Source organism: Loxodonta africana, chromosome 8 (assembly GCF_030014295.1).
Source record: "Loxodonta africana isolate mLoxAfr1 chromosome 8, mLoxAfr1.hap2, whole genome shotgun sequence".
NCBI classification, from domain to species: domain Eukaryota; kingdom Metazoa; phylum Chordata; class Mammalia; order Proboscidea; family Elephantidae; genus Loxodonta; species Loxodonta africana.
Genome location: NC_087349.1, coordinates 68,584,880 through 68,601,922, shown reverse-complemented (window position 1 = coordinate 68,601,922; position 17,043 = coordinate 68,584,880). Strand labels below are relative to the sequence as shown.

The following is a 17,043-nucleotide window of genomic DNA, read 5'->3' as shown; positions in this document are numbered from 1 at the left end:
TTAGCATGGTAATTTGCCTTAATATACCAGTCAGTATGTTTAGGAAGCAAGACAAGGAAACTGTTACTTACTGGTGTTTGTCTTTACTCTTTAAGGGGTAGGGAGGAGGGTCTCTAATAATTTTATCAGAAAACTTTTAAATAGATTGTTTCAATGAAAGTACCATAATCGAAGAATTTTGTATTGGATCACCCATGGATATAAACATGCCATTTTTTTCCTCAATTATAAAAAGTTTTCTCAGTTTATATCTTGTGCTTTTTAATTTTAGAATTTTATTTTACTGCCCTGATTCTCTCATGCCCAATTCTGTTCCTTTTAAATTCATCAAATACAGAAGGTGCTTATAGTCAATTCGCTGAAACATTTTGCTGACAGTGCATCCTGGTGAACATTTCTTATGCTGGATGCTGTGTAATTGGGGAATGCAATTTTTCAGCGCCATCTTGTCTGAAAATCATTACCAACAAAGTTATCTCTGAAATGCTAAATGCCAAGTCATATGTTACTGTTTTTAAGTTTCCATTTATAGATCATTTTAATAATGTGATTTCTATATTCCTGAGACCAGAATATGAGAAGTCTCTCTATTTCTGACTGTGGGTGAACCTCTTTCTGATGTGCATGAATTAGCAATTGTTTATTTTCCTTCAGTAGTAAACTTCTATTAAAAAGACTGTTTTGGGAAGTCCAAAATCATAGGACTTAGAGGTAGAATTTTAAAAACTATCTGTATTAACATTTACTAAGTGTTTGAGCTAAGACTTCTACTGGGCTATAACTCTAGGGTCTTAAGCTATGAGGAAGCCAAGACACGTGGTGCACGATATTCTCCACTGGAAGTTCAAGATCCTGGAAAGTCATGGGTATCCACATGCATTCTTTCCAGGTTTCCTGTATTTTCTATTAGAAAGATTAATGTGGATGTGCACATCATTTCTGTTCAGAGGATCACTTCTTAGAGCTGTTAAAAAAGATGAAAATCTCTATGAACTGATATGGAGTTATTTTGAGTATGTATTAAGTGGAACAGGAAAAGTACAAAAGTATGCAACCCGTCATGTAAGAAAGAAAGGGGTATAATAAGGAAATATATATGTTAAGAAAGAATAGGATATATGTATAAGCAAATATATGTGTATTCTGCTCATTATGCCAAAAAAAAAAAAAAAATTAGGAGAGATAAACCAGAAACTAAAGAGGTTACCAGCTGGAAGTGGGTAGGAAATGGTTGGAAAGAAGGGGGAAATGGGACTGGGGTAGAAGGAATAAGGACAGAGATGTGCTGTAGGGATACCTTTGTATAGTTTTGACTCTTGGAACCAGAGTTATATTTCACATGCTCAAAAAATGGATACTTAAAACCAACCAGGATGTGGAAGAGTCAAAAATGGAATGCAAAGAGTAACAAATGAACATAATGTATAAATGAATAACATAACTGCACTGATTAAAGTGGGGAAGAAAAGAATTAACTTAAGTGATTTTGAAAAACAATACTTAGGACACTAAGGCTAAAGGCAAAAAGAACTGTACACAAAAACTGTACTCTAAAAAAAAAAATTTTTTTTTAGAGTACAGTTTTTAGTAATTTATTTTTTTCCTTGCAGGGGTATGAGTTAGCAATTCTGAACCTACTTTATGTGTATACTACCCATAACCTGTTGCCGTTGAGTGGATTCCACCTCATATCGACACTGTAGGACAGAGTAGAACCATCCCACAGCGTTTCCAAGAAACGCCTTTGGGTTTGAACTGCCAACCTTTTGGTTAACAGCTGTAGCTCTTAACCACTACATCACTAGGGTTTCCATGTGTATACTCGGGTTGGAAAATAAGAAAATGTATTGTAAATAATGAGCGCCAAATTTCTCACTGCCAGTAATAGAAACAAATTACAAATGAGGGAACTGGGAATACTAGAATGAACGCTGCTGCATTAGAATCAGAGGCATCAGTAGGAACTTGTGGTTTTTAGTGTATACACAGAGAAAGAAATAAATTTAGATGATTGGGTATGCATCGATTAGTATGTTGTTGTTTTTAGGTGCCGTCGAGTCAGTTCTGACTCATAGCGACCCTATGCACAACAGAACGAAGCACTGCCCGGTCCTGTGCCATCCTTACTGTCATTGTTATGCTTGAGCTCATTGTTGCAGCCACTGTGTCAGCACACTTCATTGAGGGCCTTCCTCTTTTCCGCTGACCCTGTACTCTCCCAAGCATGATGTCCTTCTCCAGGAACTGATCCCTCCTGACAACATAGCCAAAGTATGTAAGACGCAGTCTCGCCATCCTTGCTTCTAAGGACCATTCTTGTTGCACTTCTTCCAAGACAGATTTGTTCGCTCTTTTGGCAGTCCATGGTATACTCAGTATTCTTCCCCAACACCACAATTCAAAGGCATTAATTCTTCTTTGGTCTTCCTTATTCATTGTCCAGCTTCCACATGCATATGATGTGATTGAGAATACCATGACTTGGGTCAGGCGCACCTTAGTCTTCAAGGTGACGTCTTTGCTTTTCAACACTTTAAAGAGGCCCTTTGTTGCAGATTTACCCAGTGCAAAGCAGCTTTTGATTTCTCGACTGCTGCTTCCATGGCTGTTGATTGTGGATCCAAATAAAATGAAATCCTTGACAACTTCAATCTTATCTCCATTTATCATGATGTTGCTCATTGGTCCCATTGTGAGGACTTTTGTTTTCTTTATGTTGAGGTACAATCCATACTGAAGGCTGTGGTCTTTGATCTTCATTAGTAAGTGCTTCAAGTCCTCTTCACTTTCAGCAAGCCAGGTTGTGTCATCTGCATAACGCAGGTTGTTAATGAGTCTTCCTCCAATCCTGATGCCCTGTTCTTCTTCATGTAGTCCAGCTTCTCAGATTATTTGCTCAGCGTACAGATTGAATAGGTGTGGTGAAAGGATACAACCCTGACATATACCTTTCCTGACTTTAAACTAATCAGCATCCCCTTGTTCTGTCCGAACAACTGCCTCTTGATCTGTGTAAAGGTTCCTCATGAGCACAATCAAGTGTTCTGGAATTCCCATTTTTTGCAACGTTATCCATAATTTGTTACGGTCCACACAGTCGAATGTTTTTGTGTAGTCAGTAAAACACAGGTAAACATCCTTTTGGTATTCTCTGCTTTCAGCCAAGATCTATCCGACATCAGCAATGATATCCCTGGTTCCACGTCCTCTTCTGAAACCAGCCTGAATTTCTGGTAGTTCCCTGTCGATATACTGCTGCAGCCATTCTGAATGATCTTCAGCAAAATTTTGCTTGCGTGTGGTATTAATGATATTGTTCTATAATTTCTGCATTCAGTTGGATCACCTTTCTTGGGAATAGGCATATATATGGATGTCTTCCAGTCAGTTGGCCAGGAAGCTGTCTTCCATATTTCTTGGCATAGACGAGTGATCACCTCCAGTGCTGCACCCATTTGTTGAAACATCTCAATTGATATTCTGTCAATTCCTGGAGCCTTGTTTTTCACCAACGCCTTCAGAGCAGCTTGGACTTCTTCCTTTAGTACCATCAGTTCCTGATCATATGGTACCTCTTGAAATGGCTGAACGTCAACTAATTCTTTTTGGTATAATGACTCTGTGTATTCCTTCCATCTTCTTTTGGTGCTTCCTGTGTCATTTAATATTTTCCACATAGAATCTTTCACTGCCGCAACTTGAGGCTTGAATTTTTTCCTCAGTTCTCGCAGCCTGAGAAATGCCGAGCATGTTCTTTCCCTTTGTTTTTCTATCTTCAGCTCTTTGCACATGTCATTATAATGCTTTGTCTTCTTGAGTCATACATTCATATATTGCCTAGGTCTGTCAGCTGAGAGGGCCTGAAAATACTAACATTCCATATCAATAAGCACGCCTAGTGCCCAGATCTTTGTTTCTAAATACCTTTAACATTACACATGAAAGGACTAGTCCTTGGAGAAATGGTTGATTTCAAAGCTGGGGCAAGGAAAATTCGAGATAAGCCTGGAATACCTTGTAGTACCAGAATATAAGGAAGTGCTTGAAAAGGATGGGTGTGTGTTGAAAGGACACAACAGCACACCTAAAGAAGATCCTAATGGTCAAACAATTTGAGCAACAAAATAACCAATGAGAGTTTTGAATTATAATCCATAGAATAAAGTAAATATCTGTTAAGTCTATGTGGAGATAAATTGATGGAAGGATGGATGAATGGATGGATAAGAAGGGGTAGCCCTTCTTTATGAAATAATTCTAATTAATAAATATAGGAAGAATGAAGGAACCACAAAATCACATTTAGGAAAATACCACAGTGAGAATTCTGCCAGGCAAGATTCACTGAAGGATGCTACAATTAGTAAGCAAAAGTTTGAGGAGAAGGGTATTTCCATAGTCACGTATTTCCCCTCAGTATTTTTAATGATTAAAAAAGGAAAAAAAAATGTAAGTTTACAGCAGAGCAACCCAGTAGACACCACCTGTATTAGTCATCTCGTGCTGCTGTAACAGAAATACCATAAGTGGTTGGCTTTATCAAAGAGAAATTTATTCTCTCACAGACGAGTAGGCAACAAGTCCAGATGCAGGGCATCAGCTCCAGGAGAAAGCTGTCCCTCTCAGTCAGCTCTAGACGAAGGTCCTTGTCATCAATCTTCCCCTGGTCCAGGAGCTTCTCAGTGCAGAGACCCTAGGTCCAAAGTACACACTCTGCTCCTGGCACTGCTCTCTTGGTGGTACAAGGTTCCCAGGTCTCTGTGCTCACTTTTCTCTTTTCTATCTCAAAAGAGATTGACCTAATACACTGTCTAATCTTGTAGATTTCATTGATTTAACTGCTGCTAATCCATCTCATTACATCATCTCATTACATCATAGTGATAGAATTTACAACACAGAAATCACATCAGATGACAAAACGGTAGACAGTTATACACTACTGGGAATCATGACCTAGCCAAGTGGAGACAGATATTTTTTTGGGACACAACCCAATCTGTTAACCAGGTGATCAAGGTTAACATCACCAGTGATAATGCATGTTGATACATATAGACCCTGATACCATGTGCTGAGAAGGCCACTTCACCCTGTGGTACCCTTCCCAAAATCTCTAATCATCACAACATCAGAGAAACCCAAATTGAGAGACATTCTGTAAAATACTAGACCAATACTCTTAAAATGTATGGAAGTCATGAAAAACAAGAAAAACTGAGGGATTATCACAGATTGAAGGAGGCTAAGGAGCCATGACAACTCGGTGCAGTGTGGGATCCTGGATGGGATCCTGGAACAGAAACAGGAGATTAATGGAAAATTTGTTAAAATTCCAGTAAGGTCTGTAGTTTAATTAATAGTATTATACCAATGTTAATTTCCTAGTTTTGATAATTGTACAGTGATTATGTAAGATGTTAACATTAAAGGAACCTAGCCCTGGTGGTGCAGTGGTTAAGACCTTGGCTGCTAACCAAAAATTGGCAATTTGAATCCACCAGCCACTCCTTAGAAACCCTACAGGCAGTTCTACTCTGTCCTATAGGGCCACACTATGAGTTGGAATCAACTCAGTGGTTTTTTTAGAGGTGTTTAGGGAAGGAGGTATGGGAACTGTGTACTCTGTTTTCAATTTTACTATAAGTCTAAAATTATGTTAAAATAAAAAGGTTTCTAAAATGTAGTTTGGATCATATTTCTCCCTGCTTAAAAGCCTCTAAAACCCATTGCCATAGAGTTTATTACAACTCACAGCAAGCCAGTAGAGTAGAACTGCCCCAAGAGTTTCCAAAGCTGTAAATTTTTTATGGAAACAGATTGCTATATCTTTCTCCCTCAGAATAGCTGGTGGGTTCGAACCACCAACCTCTTGGTTAGCAGCCAAGCACTTAACCACTGTGCCACCAAGGGCTCCTTAAAAACATCTGTAAGTAAAATTCAGATTCCCATACCGTGGCTTATAGATTCCTATAAGATCTGGCCCAGCTCAGTTTTCCAGCCTTTTATGCTCTTTTTTTCTTGCCCACCACTTGCAAAAGGCTGCCTGAGGCCTTTTGCACTGTTCCCTCTGTTGGTATGTCCATGTCCTAATAGTCTCACAGGTGGCCCCTTCTTGTCATTTAGAGCTTAGCTTAATGGTCACCTGCTCAGAGGCACCTTTCCTGACCGCCAATCCCAGGCAGCTACCAGCCACTCTCTCTTATCCCCCCCCCACCCCGCCATTGTTCTATCTGATATTGTTGTGCTTTGTGTTTGTGATTGTGTTTTTTGTTTTCTGTATCCTGCTACTTGAACCTAAGTTCTATAAGAGCAGGGATTTTATGTGCCTTGTTCATCTCTAAATTCCCAGTGGCATGAAGAGTGTCTGGTATATATTAGATCATCCATAAATATGTGCTAAATGAATGATTGCTCCAACCTAATTGCTTTCATAGTTCTCTAGTTGCTTTTTTAGGGGCACATCTAAAATCTCATCAGCAACTAAGTATGAAGAGGTTTTTGTCTCTGAAATCCTAAGTCCTAGTTAAATGAAACCTTTTAAGTACAAACTTTGTGTTATCTGATACATATATTGTACCTGAATTTTAAACCTCTATAAATTAATTTCAGTATTTAAATACTTTAAAATAAGGAATGACCAATCAGAAAGCGTTGGCCATCACTAAGTGATTCAGCCTCCAGCCTGATGGAGCTCACAGTTCTTTCCACAGCCCTCTGGGCAGCACTGCCAGTTAATCAGAGTTGGTGCTTAAGATGACATGTGTTTGCCATCCCTGGTTTAATCCTCCAGTGCATAAAATGACCAAAAATGATTTTGTAACCACTTCAGCCTACTTTGGTGTATTTAGGTAGAAATACATTTCACCACGAAATAATCCTCCAGGTATCTGGAATTGGTTTCTTCCCTAGCCTTAAGCTAAATGTATTCATTTGTATGTGACTTGGGGCTTTGACGTAAAAAAGGTGACGGTAGCCTCATGCTATTATGAGTAAAATTTGAAATTCCTCTCTATAGGGAGAGATTTGTTATGGAATTGAGTGAATTATATACAGTAAAACCTGCAAAAGCTGGAACCTGTGTAAAGCTAAAAACTTGTCAGAGAAGGAAAACTCAGATATTTCCTACTAATAGAGAAAAAAAAGTGGTAAGACTATACCCTGTCAAATCCGGAAAATTTTCGAGACCCAGAAAAACAAGGCTGTCCTGTCAAGTTCCAGCTCTCAACAGGTTTCACTGTACTAGTAAGTAGAGAGGAGAAGGAATGGAAAGAATTAAAAAGCAAAGAACCTTATAACAATAGATACTATTTTTTAAGCTATATACAACCATGGCATAAATATCAAATAAGTATTTAAAGTGAAATAAAGTATTTGGGGATAAAAAAGGGGATGACAAGGCAAAAATGATAGTTAATTCACTTACACAAGCATTTAATTAGTGCCACAAATAAGGCTTTTTGCTTATCCTGGAGAACACAAGTTTGGATGAAGTCCCTGTCTTAGAAAGCTTGGGTCTAATGGGAATTGGACACATACCCGTGCACACACACATGCATACGCTTACCTCTGATACCACCCCTACTGTGGTTAAGTGGTAAAGTAGATTCCAAGAGGACGCTGCTATTGTAGACAAATAGAATCAGCTGTTTCACAGAGGTGAGTCCCTGGATAGTACAAACAATTAACAGGCCTGGCTACTGACTGAAAGATTGGATGTTCAAGTCCACCCAGAGATGCCTCAGAAGAAAGGCCTGGCTATCTACTTCCAAAAAAATGAGCCATTGGAAAACCCTGTGGAGCTCATTATACTCTGACACATGGGGTCACCATGAGTTAGAGTTGACTCGACAGCAAATGGTTCCTAGTTACTTCACAGAGTAAGTGGTGTTTGAGCTGGGCTTTGACAGATGAACTTGATTTTTGAGAGACAGAAGAGGAAGGAGGATAATCATCGATCTCACAGAAAAAAATGGATTCTAAAAGTCTCTTCTGGACCCTCCCAATGGAACGTTTAGCGTGTACTGCATTTATAAATTAACATGGAAGAGTAGCAAGCTTACCCTTCACCTTTGAACCTGAAGTTCCTGGCCAAGTTCTACAGCTGTTGTTGGAGAGGTTGTGTCAGGAAAGGGGTGCATTTTGAAAGATACCTGGATTGTTCATGAAAATGGACAAGAATTCTAGCAGCATCTGGAAAGCGGTTTTAGAGACACATGGGAGGTACAAACTGTGTAAATGTGTAAGTACAGAAATGTGGGATAAGAGTAGCGCTCAGAGCATGTGGATAGTAAGTGTGATGTTTAGGGGTGAAAAAAATTCTAGAAAGTTCAGTCTCCTGTCAGGGAGCGATTCAGCTGTTGGTGGGTGTGTGTTGGGGACCAGTGGAGCCCATTAGTCTAGGAAGGCAGCGTTTGGGAACTGGACCATTCCCAGCTCTCAATGTGAAGTGTTTGGAAATGTGGAGCTGCCTGTCTGGATTTTCTTACAATGCTGATGTTTTACTGTTTTTCTTGTTTGCGTGGTTTGAATCTTCATAAAGCCAGGGAAAATTTTTCTTCAAGTTATGCTACCATAGAACACGTTCATTTGAGTAAGTGTACAGATACATAGTATTTGGGGATTTTTCCTTAAACAAAATTACTTGGAATTTTATTTCTCTCTCTTGGGATCCAATCTACATGAGCAATGTGACAGCCTCTTCAGAAACTACCTTTTTCTCAACTAACCTTTAATACCACTTTTAAGCCTTATTTTATTTAAATTCACTTTTTCAAAATGATATTTTCCCTTTTTCTTCTCAAGTACAAGTTTTAGGTTCTTTTCTTACCACTTGTTGATTCATCTCCTAAAATATGACTAGAACATTTTTTTACCATAAGCCTTAAAGTCTGTAAGAACCACTTTTGAAACAGGCCCTTAATTACTGTCCACATAGGAGCATACTGTTCTAGTGAGTTACTGTGTCTGTTAGGGGATGTCGTGGGGAATTAATCTGTTTTTCTGATCCACACAGAGTTATCTGGGAAGATAGTGTCTTGTAACAGAAAATTTACAAATATATCTTGTGATTCTTGAACACTGTGAATTTAAGAATTCGAAGTTTTATAACTGCTATCAGAGGACATAAAAATGTCAGTAGCATAACTTTGTTAATATTTATTAAGTTAATAGTTCATATTCAGCTACTTTAACACTATAAAAATGTACCGTACCTGTACTACCCTTGCGTTTTTTATGGTAGGTTCATGTAGTAGTGGCTCATTTTCAGTTAGTGTCTTTGAAGATCCTTTAAATCTAAATGTGAAATTATAGTCTTGTAAATCTGAGTATAATAATAGAAGTGCTGTTTTTCAAAATTCTTACACATTTATCGTAGAAAATTACATTTACAAATAAGAAAAAGATAATTGCTCAAGAGATTGCCACTGCTAGAATTTTTTTGCATTTTTCTATTAGCATAAATATAAAAATATACATTGATGAGATTTTTGAGCAAAAATAGATTTCTGTAGCTACTATTTATAACTTGCTTTTTCATGCGATGGGCATGGTCCCCTTTCTTTGTTACTGAAAGTCCTTCTGTAATATGACCGTTAGTGGCTGCATGACATTCCACCATCCCATTGTATAGGTGTGCTGCATTTTTTTAAATCAGTCCTCAGTGTAGGGAAAGAAAGTTGCTGCAATTACAAATAATGATACCATGATTATCTTTGTGTATACATATATGTGTGTGTGTATACACACGTATGTATGTATGTGTGTGTGTGCATCTATATCTTTGTGTCCATTTTTCTACTTCTTAAGATGTGGTTCTGGCACTGGAAGTGCAATATCAAAAGACAGACACAATTCTGTGACTTTTTATATTCATTGCCACATCAGCCCATAGAAATCTTTCACCACTAGTGCCGTCTGAGTTTGTCTTTAAAAATCAAGCCAAGATTAGATATAGCCAATTCAGATTCAGTTCCAGCTCTGTATTTTAAAAATCAAACAAGTCATCAACCTGATGACCCACCCACCTTCAATCCCCAGCCCCACCCCTCAAATCAGAAACCTGTGTCATGGATAAGGTGTTTGAATTGCTTTACAATCAAGTAGGATGTAGCTCAGAACACAGAGACCAGAAAGTCGGCCGGAGAGAATAAGAGGAGGAGGAAGCTGGCACTACATTATAGGCAGCCACGAGATTCCCGCAGTCGTACTCAGCAAACCCAATTCCTTTGTTTCAGCTTGAAGCAGCACATTATTGGCTTGCTTTTCAGTGCAGAGGTCATTTTCTGGCTCTGATTACAGTGCCTCAAACTCACGGACAGATGTATTCAAGTGAATTTGATCTCTTGTTTTGTAAATGGAAGGATGGCATGGGAGTTAAATGGCAGGGAGAGCTTACCTTGTAGCCTGCCATTTGGATTTAATTTCATGTCATCTTTGCCTCTGGAAGAGAATGGACTTTGTGATTTTTCTCCTCTCTGTCACAAAAATACTCATTGCTCATGGTTCCATTTGGTCTTTTCTTCATCAGTCTTGTCTCAAGAAGAAAATGAACTGGGAAAATTTCTTCGATCTCAAGGCTTCCAAGATAAAACCAGAGCAGGAAAAATGATGCAAGCGACAGGAAAGGCCCTCTGCTTTTCTTCCCAGCAAAGGTGTGTGAACTTCTTTGGAGCTTTATTTTGGGGGGTCTGGAGAGACTCTGGGACCCACCCACACAGGAAGGGGAATTCCACAAGGTTCTTTAGAAAGCTCATGCCAGAGACTAAGAAGCTATCCTGTACTCAGTTGTTATTCTCTTCCCACTTAATGCTCTGATTAAGGTAATGTATATCATTTTCTCCTGCTAATTTATTTTTTTCGTATTTCTTCTCATCTATAGAAGAGATGACATATGCCAGTCAATGTGAGTGCTGTCCTAGGCTCATATTCGACCCTCAGCGTTGCTCATAGCAATCAGTCTGGTCCCCTTCCAGCAGCTGATTAAAGCAGGAGCCTAATGAGACCCCATTGAAGGGTTCCTTCTCTGCTCTCCAGGGGCCAATTAACTTCAGAGAGAAGAAGTTCAAGATGCCCTGAACCACAGTGCTCAGAGTGGTCCCTGGAGTATCAGCATCATCACCTAGGAGCTTGTTAAAAATACAGAATCTAGGCCCTACCCTGACCTGCTTATTTGAACCTGTATTTTAATAAGCTCTACAGATGATTCCTACGCACATTCAAGTTTGATAAGCTCTGTCAAAAATTTTTTAACTCAAGCATGACTCATTTTCTTGATTGGTGTTGAATAACCATACAGGTGTTCTCTGTGCCTGAGAAAGGTGACACTCTTCTCCTCTTGCCCTCTTCCAGTAACTAACAAGTCCCCCAAAATGTCACCCACTAATGTTAAAAAAAAAAAAATGTTAGGCAGGTTTATACCTAAATAAGGCTTATAAGTAGTTTCTAAAAATATACAGGCTATAGAAATTTGACTTATTCAAATTATCCAACATTTTTTTTCTTCGTGTTAACTTCTACTGCTTTGCCTTCTGGTGGTCCAAGAGCAAGACATCTGCCTGTGATCCATACCCAGGAGTTATACAGGTGTTCCTATGAAAATTCAAGAAAGGTGGAGTCGAAAAAATGAAACAGACTGTGTCCGTTTTTCCATAGTCCCACTCCAGGGCATTTGGGTTCTTTTTAATGACCTTTTTAGCCCTGTCTTTGTGGCCAATGTCATCTTCATAGTTGAATGAAACCATTTTAAATTGTTCTCTACCTCAGTTCTTCCAAGAAGCGTGTTTGTGTAGCCTTGAATTGCATCTTCTTATCTCAGTGATTTACTATTGTTTTTCATCTGGAGAAAATCAGCAGGAGAAAAGAAAAAACAACTCAAATTTTACTAATAGGGATGACCCACTTTTCAGCTGTTGATAATACTTTCTATGCATATATAGACTTCCCCAGCCTTACATGGATAATTGATTCCTGAAAAATCCTTCAGAGAGCAGATTCTCATATATTAACCATGTAATTATGAATTTCAACAGGAAAAATTTTTATGCATGCCTGTGTACCAAAATTACCATTCACTTATGAGAAACAAAGACAAATCCCTAGACACAATCACTGTGAGAGTTACCATTACTGATCATGGTATTAATTATAATATGGCTATCCAGTTACACCCTTCCATAGTTATGGGTCAGGCTGTCTTACAGAGCACACATATGGTACCTAAAGTTTATGGAATTCAGCCTTCGATACAAACAAAAATAGTAAAAGAAATCAAAACAGTGCAAATGATACATGAAATCATCACTAATATAAACCAGCATACTAATTTAATGCAGTGTGTGGCCAGCTTTGCAGTTTGGAAGGTAGCCACATGCATGATGGCTCTGGTTTAATGGCACACAGGTGCTCCTGAGGCACATGAAATCCCGACCAGTCCTCCTAAATGTAAGAAAGTAGGTGAATTACGTAAAACTCTCAGAGTTGAATTCCCAAACCTAACTGGACATGATTTGGGATATGCCTGAATGTGTTTTTAATATAAATAGCATTGTATCGTGCCCTAGCAAGTATCCCAAACACCTTTTTTATTTTAATATACGTTTTAGAAAATCTACAGCATAGTATTCCATTAGCTGGACATGCCATGATTCATTTAACTTGAGCCCCTCTGTTTACTGCCTGGGTCCTCCACTTTTTTCTTCTAAAGGATAAATGTCCTTGGAGTAGACCTTTACACACTTTATTAATTATTCCCATTGGGTAGAGTCTCATGATTGAAGATGTGAGTCAACTTTCACTGAAGCTTGATATTTATAATTACTGAGTTTTTCTGGTCTAGATTCAGCCTCTGATGCTACAAATGAATGGGTTTTTACCTTTCTGGTTTTATATGAAGCAAATTACAGCAAAGATGAAGTGATTTTATGCCTTTTGTTTCCTTCAAGATCTTAACATCTACCATCATGTTATCCCATCTTCAGCTTTAAAACGAAGAAATCAGGAATTCTTTTTTCACGAGACTCTCTTTTCAGTCAGTTTAGGAAAATTGGCAAAATCCGGGGGGAAGTTTAAGAAGTCCAGAAATGAATTGGATCCTTAGGGAGACAGTTGAAAAGTCTTTTTCTCTTTAAATAGAAGTCTCCGATTATATAAACTTTCACAGTAGCGTTTGTTTTACTGACTTTTTTTTTTTTTTAGTAGTCATTGCTAAAACTGCTTATTCAATTTGGTGAACTGTATTAAATTTAAGCCAACCGGGGTAAACATATGCCTGCATAAGGTCTATGAAAATAACTTGCAACATCTAGGTAGAACAGTGTTAGCAAGCTATTTTTATGGAAGTGCTGAATATCAAAAACAAAAGAAAACAAAGCTTTACAGACGAGGAAAACTAGGGAAAATGGTAAACGGTATTTTTTTCTTTAAGTTTACTGTACTATCTATAATCCTACAGTGCTACACCCATGTAAGGCATCTCAGACATTGATGGAACTGCCAAAAGCTGACTTCAGCTCACTAGCACTCACGCTCCCTTCAGCTAAATAAGTTTGCATTTAAATTGAAATTCAAATATTCATCTTAATTTTATGTTTTGAACCTATGCCTTGAAACTTAGTAGAGAACAGTATATTTTAATCTGACACTGCTCATTTTGGGTAGGAGGATTGAAAAAAAAAATAGCAACCACCTCTCACCAAGAAATAAATATTTTATGCAAAGTTTGATATGCCTAAAACAATTTGCTGAATACGAGCGTGTGTTGCATGTAGCCAGTATTGTAATTATTTTATACCTACTTCATTGTGCCATGTATAGCCCTTTCAGGTGTAATATTCTTTAATTTTTTTAATGAGAATTAAATCATATCTGAAAGTGCCACCGCACAGTAGAATCTCAGTAGATGTGCTTTTCCCCTTCCTAGACCTTTTCGGAATGCTTCTGTTCATGGTTCCTTCTGCTTTGGCTACTGGAGCAGGCAGCAGATACCCTGGCCTGTAGAGAATAATCCAGAATGGCCTCTTCAAGGAGACAGTAGTCAAACATACTTTCATCTCTCCACAAAGGACCAGACTTCAGAAGAGTAGGAGGCAGGGAGTGACCAACAGCAGAAATAGGAAATGTTCATGCCATGATCTTCCTCCATTAACACAGGATTGGTTCTAGTTTCAAATGACCACTTTGGCAAGAGACCACCCCAGCAACAGTGACGGAGGTCCTTCTTAATGGTCCCACTATGTCGCAGTAAGCCAAGGGATCAGTAGATGGGTAATTGTATCTGGCTGACTTATCAGTTCACACTCACTTCGATTATAATTGAGCATCTTCTGTGTCCCTGGCACTGTTCAAGGCTCGTAACTTTAAGATTGGTAAACTCTCAAGGATTTAAATTGCTGGCCAGCTTAGTTTCAAGATTGTGGCTTTATCCTCTTGTCTAGATTGACCTTGAGAAACCCTTTATGTCGATTTCACCAAGAAGTGGAGACTTTTCGGCATCGGGCCATCTCAGACACTTGGCTGACGGTGAACCGCATGGAGCAATGCCGGACTGAATACAGAGGAGCGTTATTATGGATGAAGGATGTGTCACAGGAGCTTGATCCAGACCTCTACAAGCAAATGGAGAAGTTCAGGAAGGTAGGAGGCTTTATGAGCGTTACCAAAAGGGGTACCTGCTGGAAGGTAATGAAGTGTGATTCGAATCCCTCTGGTGAAGAAGACATAACTCAAAAGCACCGAGGATGCAATTAATCATCACTGGTATCTTTTTATGTGACAGAATAGCAATTAATGTGATACATAATTCTCCAAGGATAAGATAGACGAGACAGCTGGAAATTGCTGGGATTTAGTAACTGCTTCTAATTGAAGTCAGATTCTTCATGTAATGTGCACTTTTTGTAAGGTTGTCACTTTCAAATGCCTTTTCATGCATAACTAAACATCAGGATTAGGTCAAATGAAATGAAAATGAGAAGAGACTTTTGGGGAAATCTTTCTTAATTGCTAATACATACTAAAATTAATAGAAATAATAACACTGCTTTGTTTTTGTGAAGTATTCAGTAGCAGCAAGGTTTCGTTGTAGGATTGAATAATGTGGTATTGACCCTATCTGCAATAAACCTCTTCAGAAATTTCTCTAAGGAAAATAGATGAGGAGATGGGCATGTTCTTAAACGTCCCTGAAGTAAATGGTGAGCGGCAGAGGAACCATCTTCAGTTGTTTTTTTGTTTGTTTTAAGCTAATTATCTTGCTTTAAGTTTAGCTTTTTGCATGTTTTATCATACATTCCACCACTAGGTGGTAGCCGTACATTGGGTATTTATGAAAATGTAGAAATTTTTGTTGTGTACAGTCTTGGTAGTTCTTTGTTTGGTTGACTGGGTGTATTTCAGTGTGTAAAAGAAAAAAAAAAAATCGGCCAGATGATAGACTTGATGTAATATTGTGTCAACTGTCTTATTTCAGATGATCAATTTGTATTTCATGATACTGCTTAAAATCCCTAGATTTCAAGTGCATCGTTGTGAAGCTCTGAATGGATAGTCTCCCTGGTGCCCTAGGGGTTAGATGTGGGGGCCAGTGAGAGGGGGACCTTCTGTTGCTTAAGAGGGTGGTCACCATGCTTGGCCTAGATAGTGGATTGATACAAATTCTTTTAAAAGTCAAGTTTTTCCCTCAGGTTGTAATTTAGAATCCCTCCCTTGGGAAGGAAATCAGGTCCATTTTATTTCTGATCATAGAAGTCGCGTTAGAAGCACGTAAGTGAGCTTCTGAACGCGTGGAAAATCAGAATGGAAAAGTTCCTTAGGGATGGTCTGGTGAAACTCACTGTCCTGTAAGTGAGAAAACCAAGGTCCCAAAAGAGTAAATAAAAATTTTCAAGGATCGATAGCTAGATGGTGGTGAACCTAGGCTACATCAGAAGATTCCTGATTTTCTATTCAGGATTTGATTTGTCTTTGGCACTGTCTTTATTTGCGGGGTGGAGGAGGATGGGATAGACAGAGTAAAAAAAGGAAAAGGATAAAAATCGTCAGCAGGGCAGTCTGGTCGCTTAAGATCTACTGCCTCCTTTAAGCCTCACAGTGACCAAGACACAGGTTTTATTTTATACATGAGGAAAATGATCCCCAAGTTAAGCTACTTGCCCACCCAAGCTCAGACAAGAAGATGAAAATCAGAATCCTAGAAAATAGGCATATTTTTCCCTAAGAGAGGAAAAAAGGAAGTTGAACATACTTAAAATTGACAAAAGCATTTTTATAGTATTTCCTTTCCTGTGGGTTTTTTTTATTCAACAAACACTTATCGAACACCTCTTATGAAAAAAAAAAAAATATGAGCCAGGTTATAAAAGTAAGCACACAAGTATTCTTGAAGGCAGAAGAATTTCGTGCAAGACTGTCCTTATTTGGTTTCGTTTTGGGGAGTGGTTACTAGCCATATAAGGATGTAATAAAAACCAAGCCCTTCGTCATTTGGGTTGAATGCTGAAACATTACCCACTCTTTAGTGTCATCAGACTGTTGATTTTGGAAAATATAGTTTAAAAAGCAATTCCTTTGACGTGCAGAAGCAGCTGAAATGATGCCTTATTCCCCAATCCCATGTGTGCTGGATTTAATTTAATACCTGGACATGTTGTACTTAGAATTTAGCAAAAGGATATTTTTTAAAGAAGTCCATCTTCTAGTGGTTGTTTGATCAGACTGGAATCTCCATGAGGGCAGGGTGGAGTTACTGTGTTCTCTTCACTGCTGTAACTCCAGGGCTGGGCCAGTGCTTGATTCCAAGTTACTACTCGCATAGCCAGTGGACACATGCCAGCCAATGGGTTTGCCAGACCCATGTTTTCTCAAACCTCTAGGGCATTTCCAAGATACGGGGCTGATCTCATTCTGTTCAGGAAATTGACAGTGTGGTTTTGCAGGTAAGAAGTAGCATAATTTGTGGCTGGCAGCCCTTTTTTGGAATTAATTTAAATTGTGTAGTTGGCTGTTCACTTGGGGTTTATAGCATGAAATTCGGCTTTGAGAGAG

General features: G+C 38.6%; 1 protein-coding gene across 7 annotated transcripts in view; it reads left to right on the top strand.

Annotated features, from left to right (window-relative positions):
- ICA1 (islet cell autoantigen 1) overlaps positions 1 to 17,043 on the top strand; it is a 144,508-nt gene that overhangs the window by 29,830 nt on the left and 97,635 nt on the right. For all 7 annotated transcript variants that reach the window (XR_010322689.1, XM_064290012.1, XM_064290015.1 and 4 more), the window contains exons 5-6: positions 10,532 to 10,655; positions 14,436 to 14,634. Coding sequence is in view for 6 of the 7 variants with exons in the window: in XM_064290012.1 (XP_064146082.1) it covers positions 10,532 to 10,655; positions 14,436 to 14,634 (323 nt within the window). In the remaining variant the exon portion in view is untranslated. The remainder of the gene's footprint in view (positions 1 to 10,531; positions 10,656 to 14,435; positions 14,635 to 17,043) is intronic.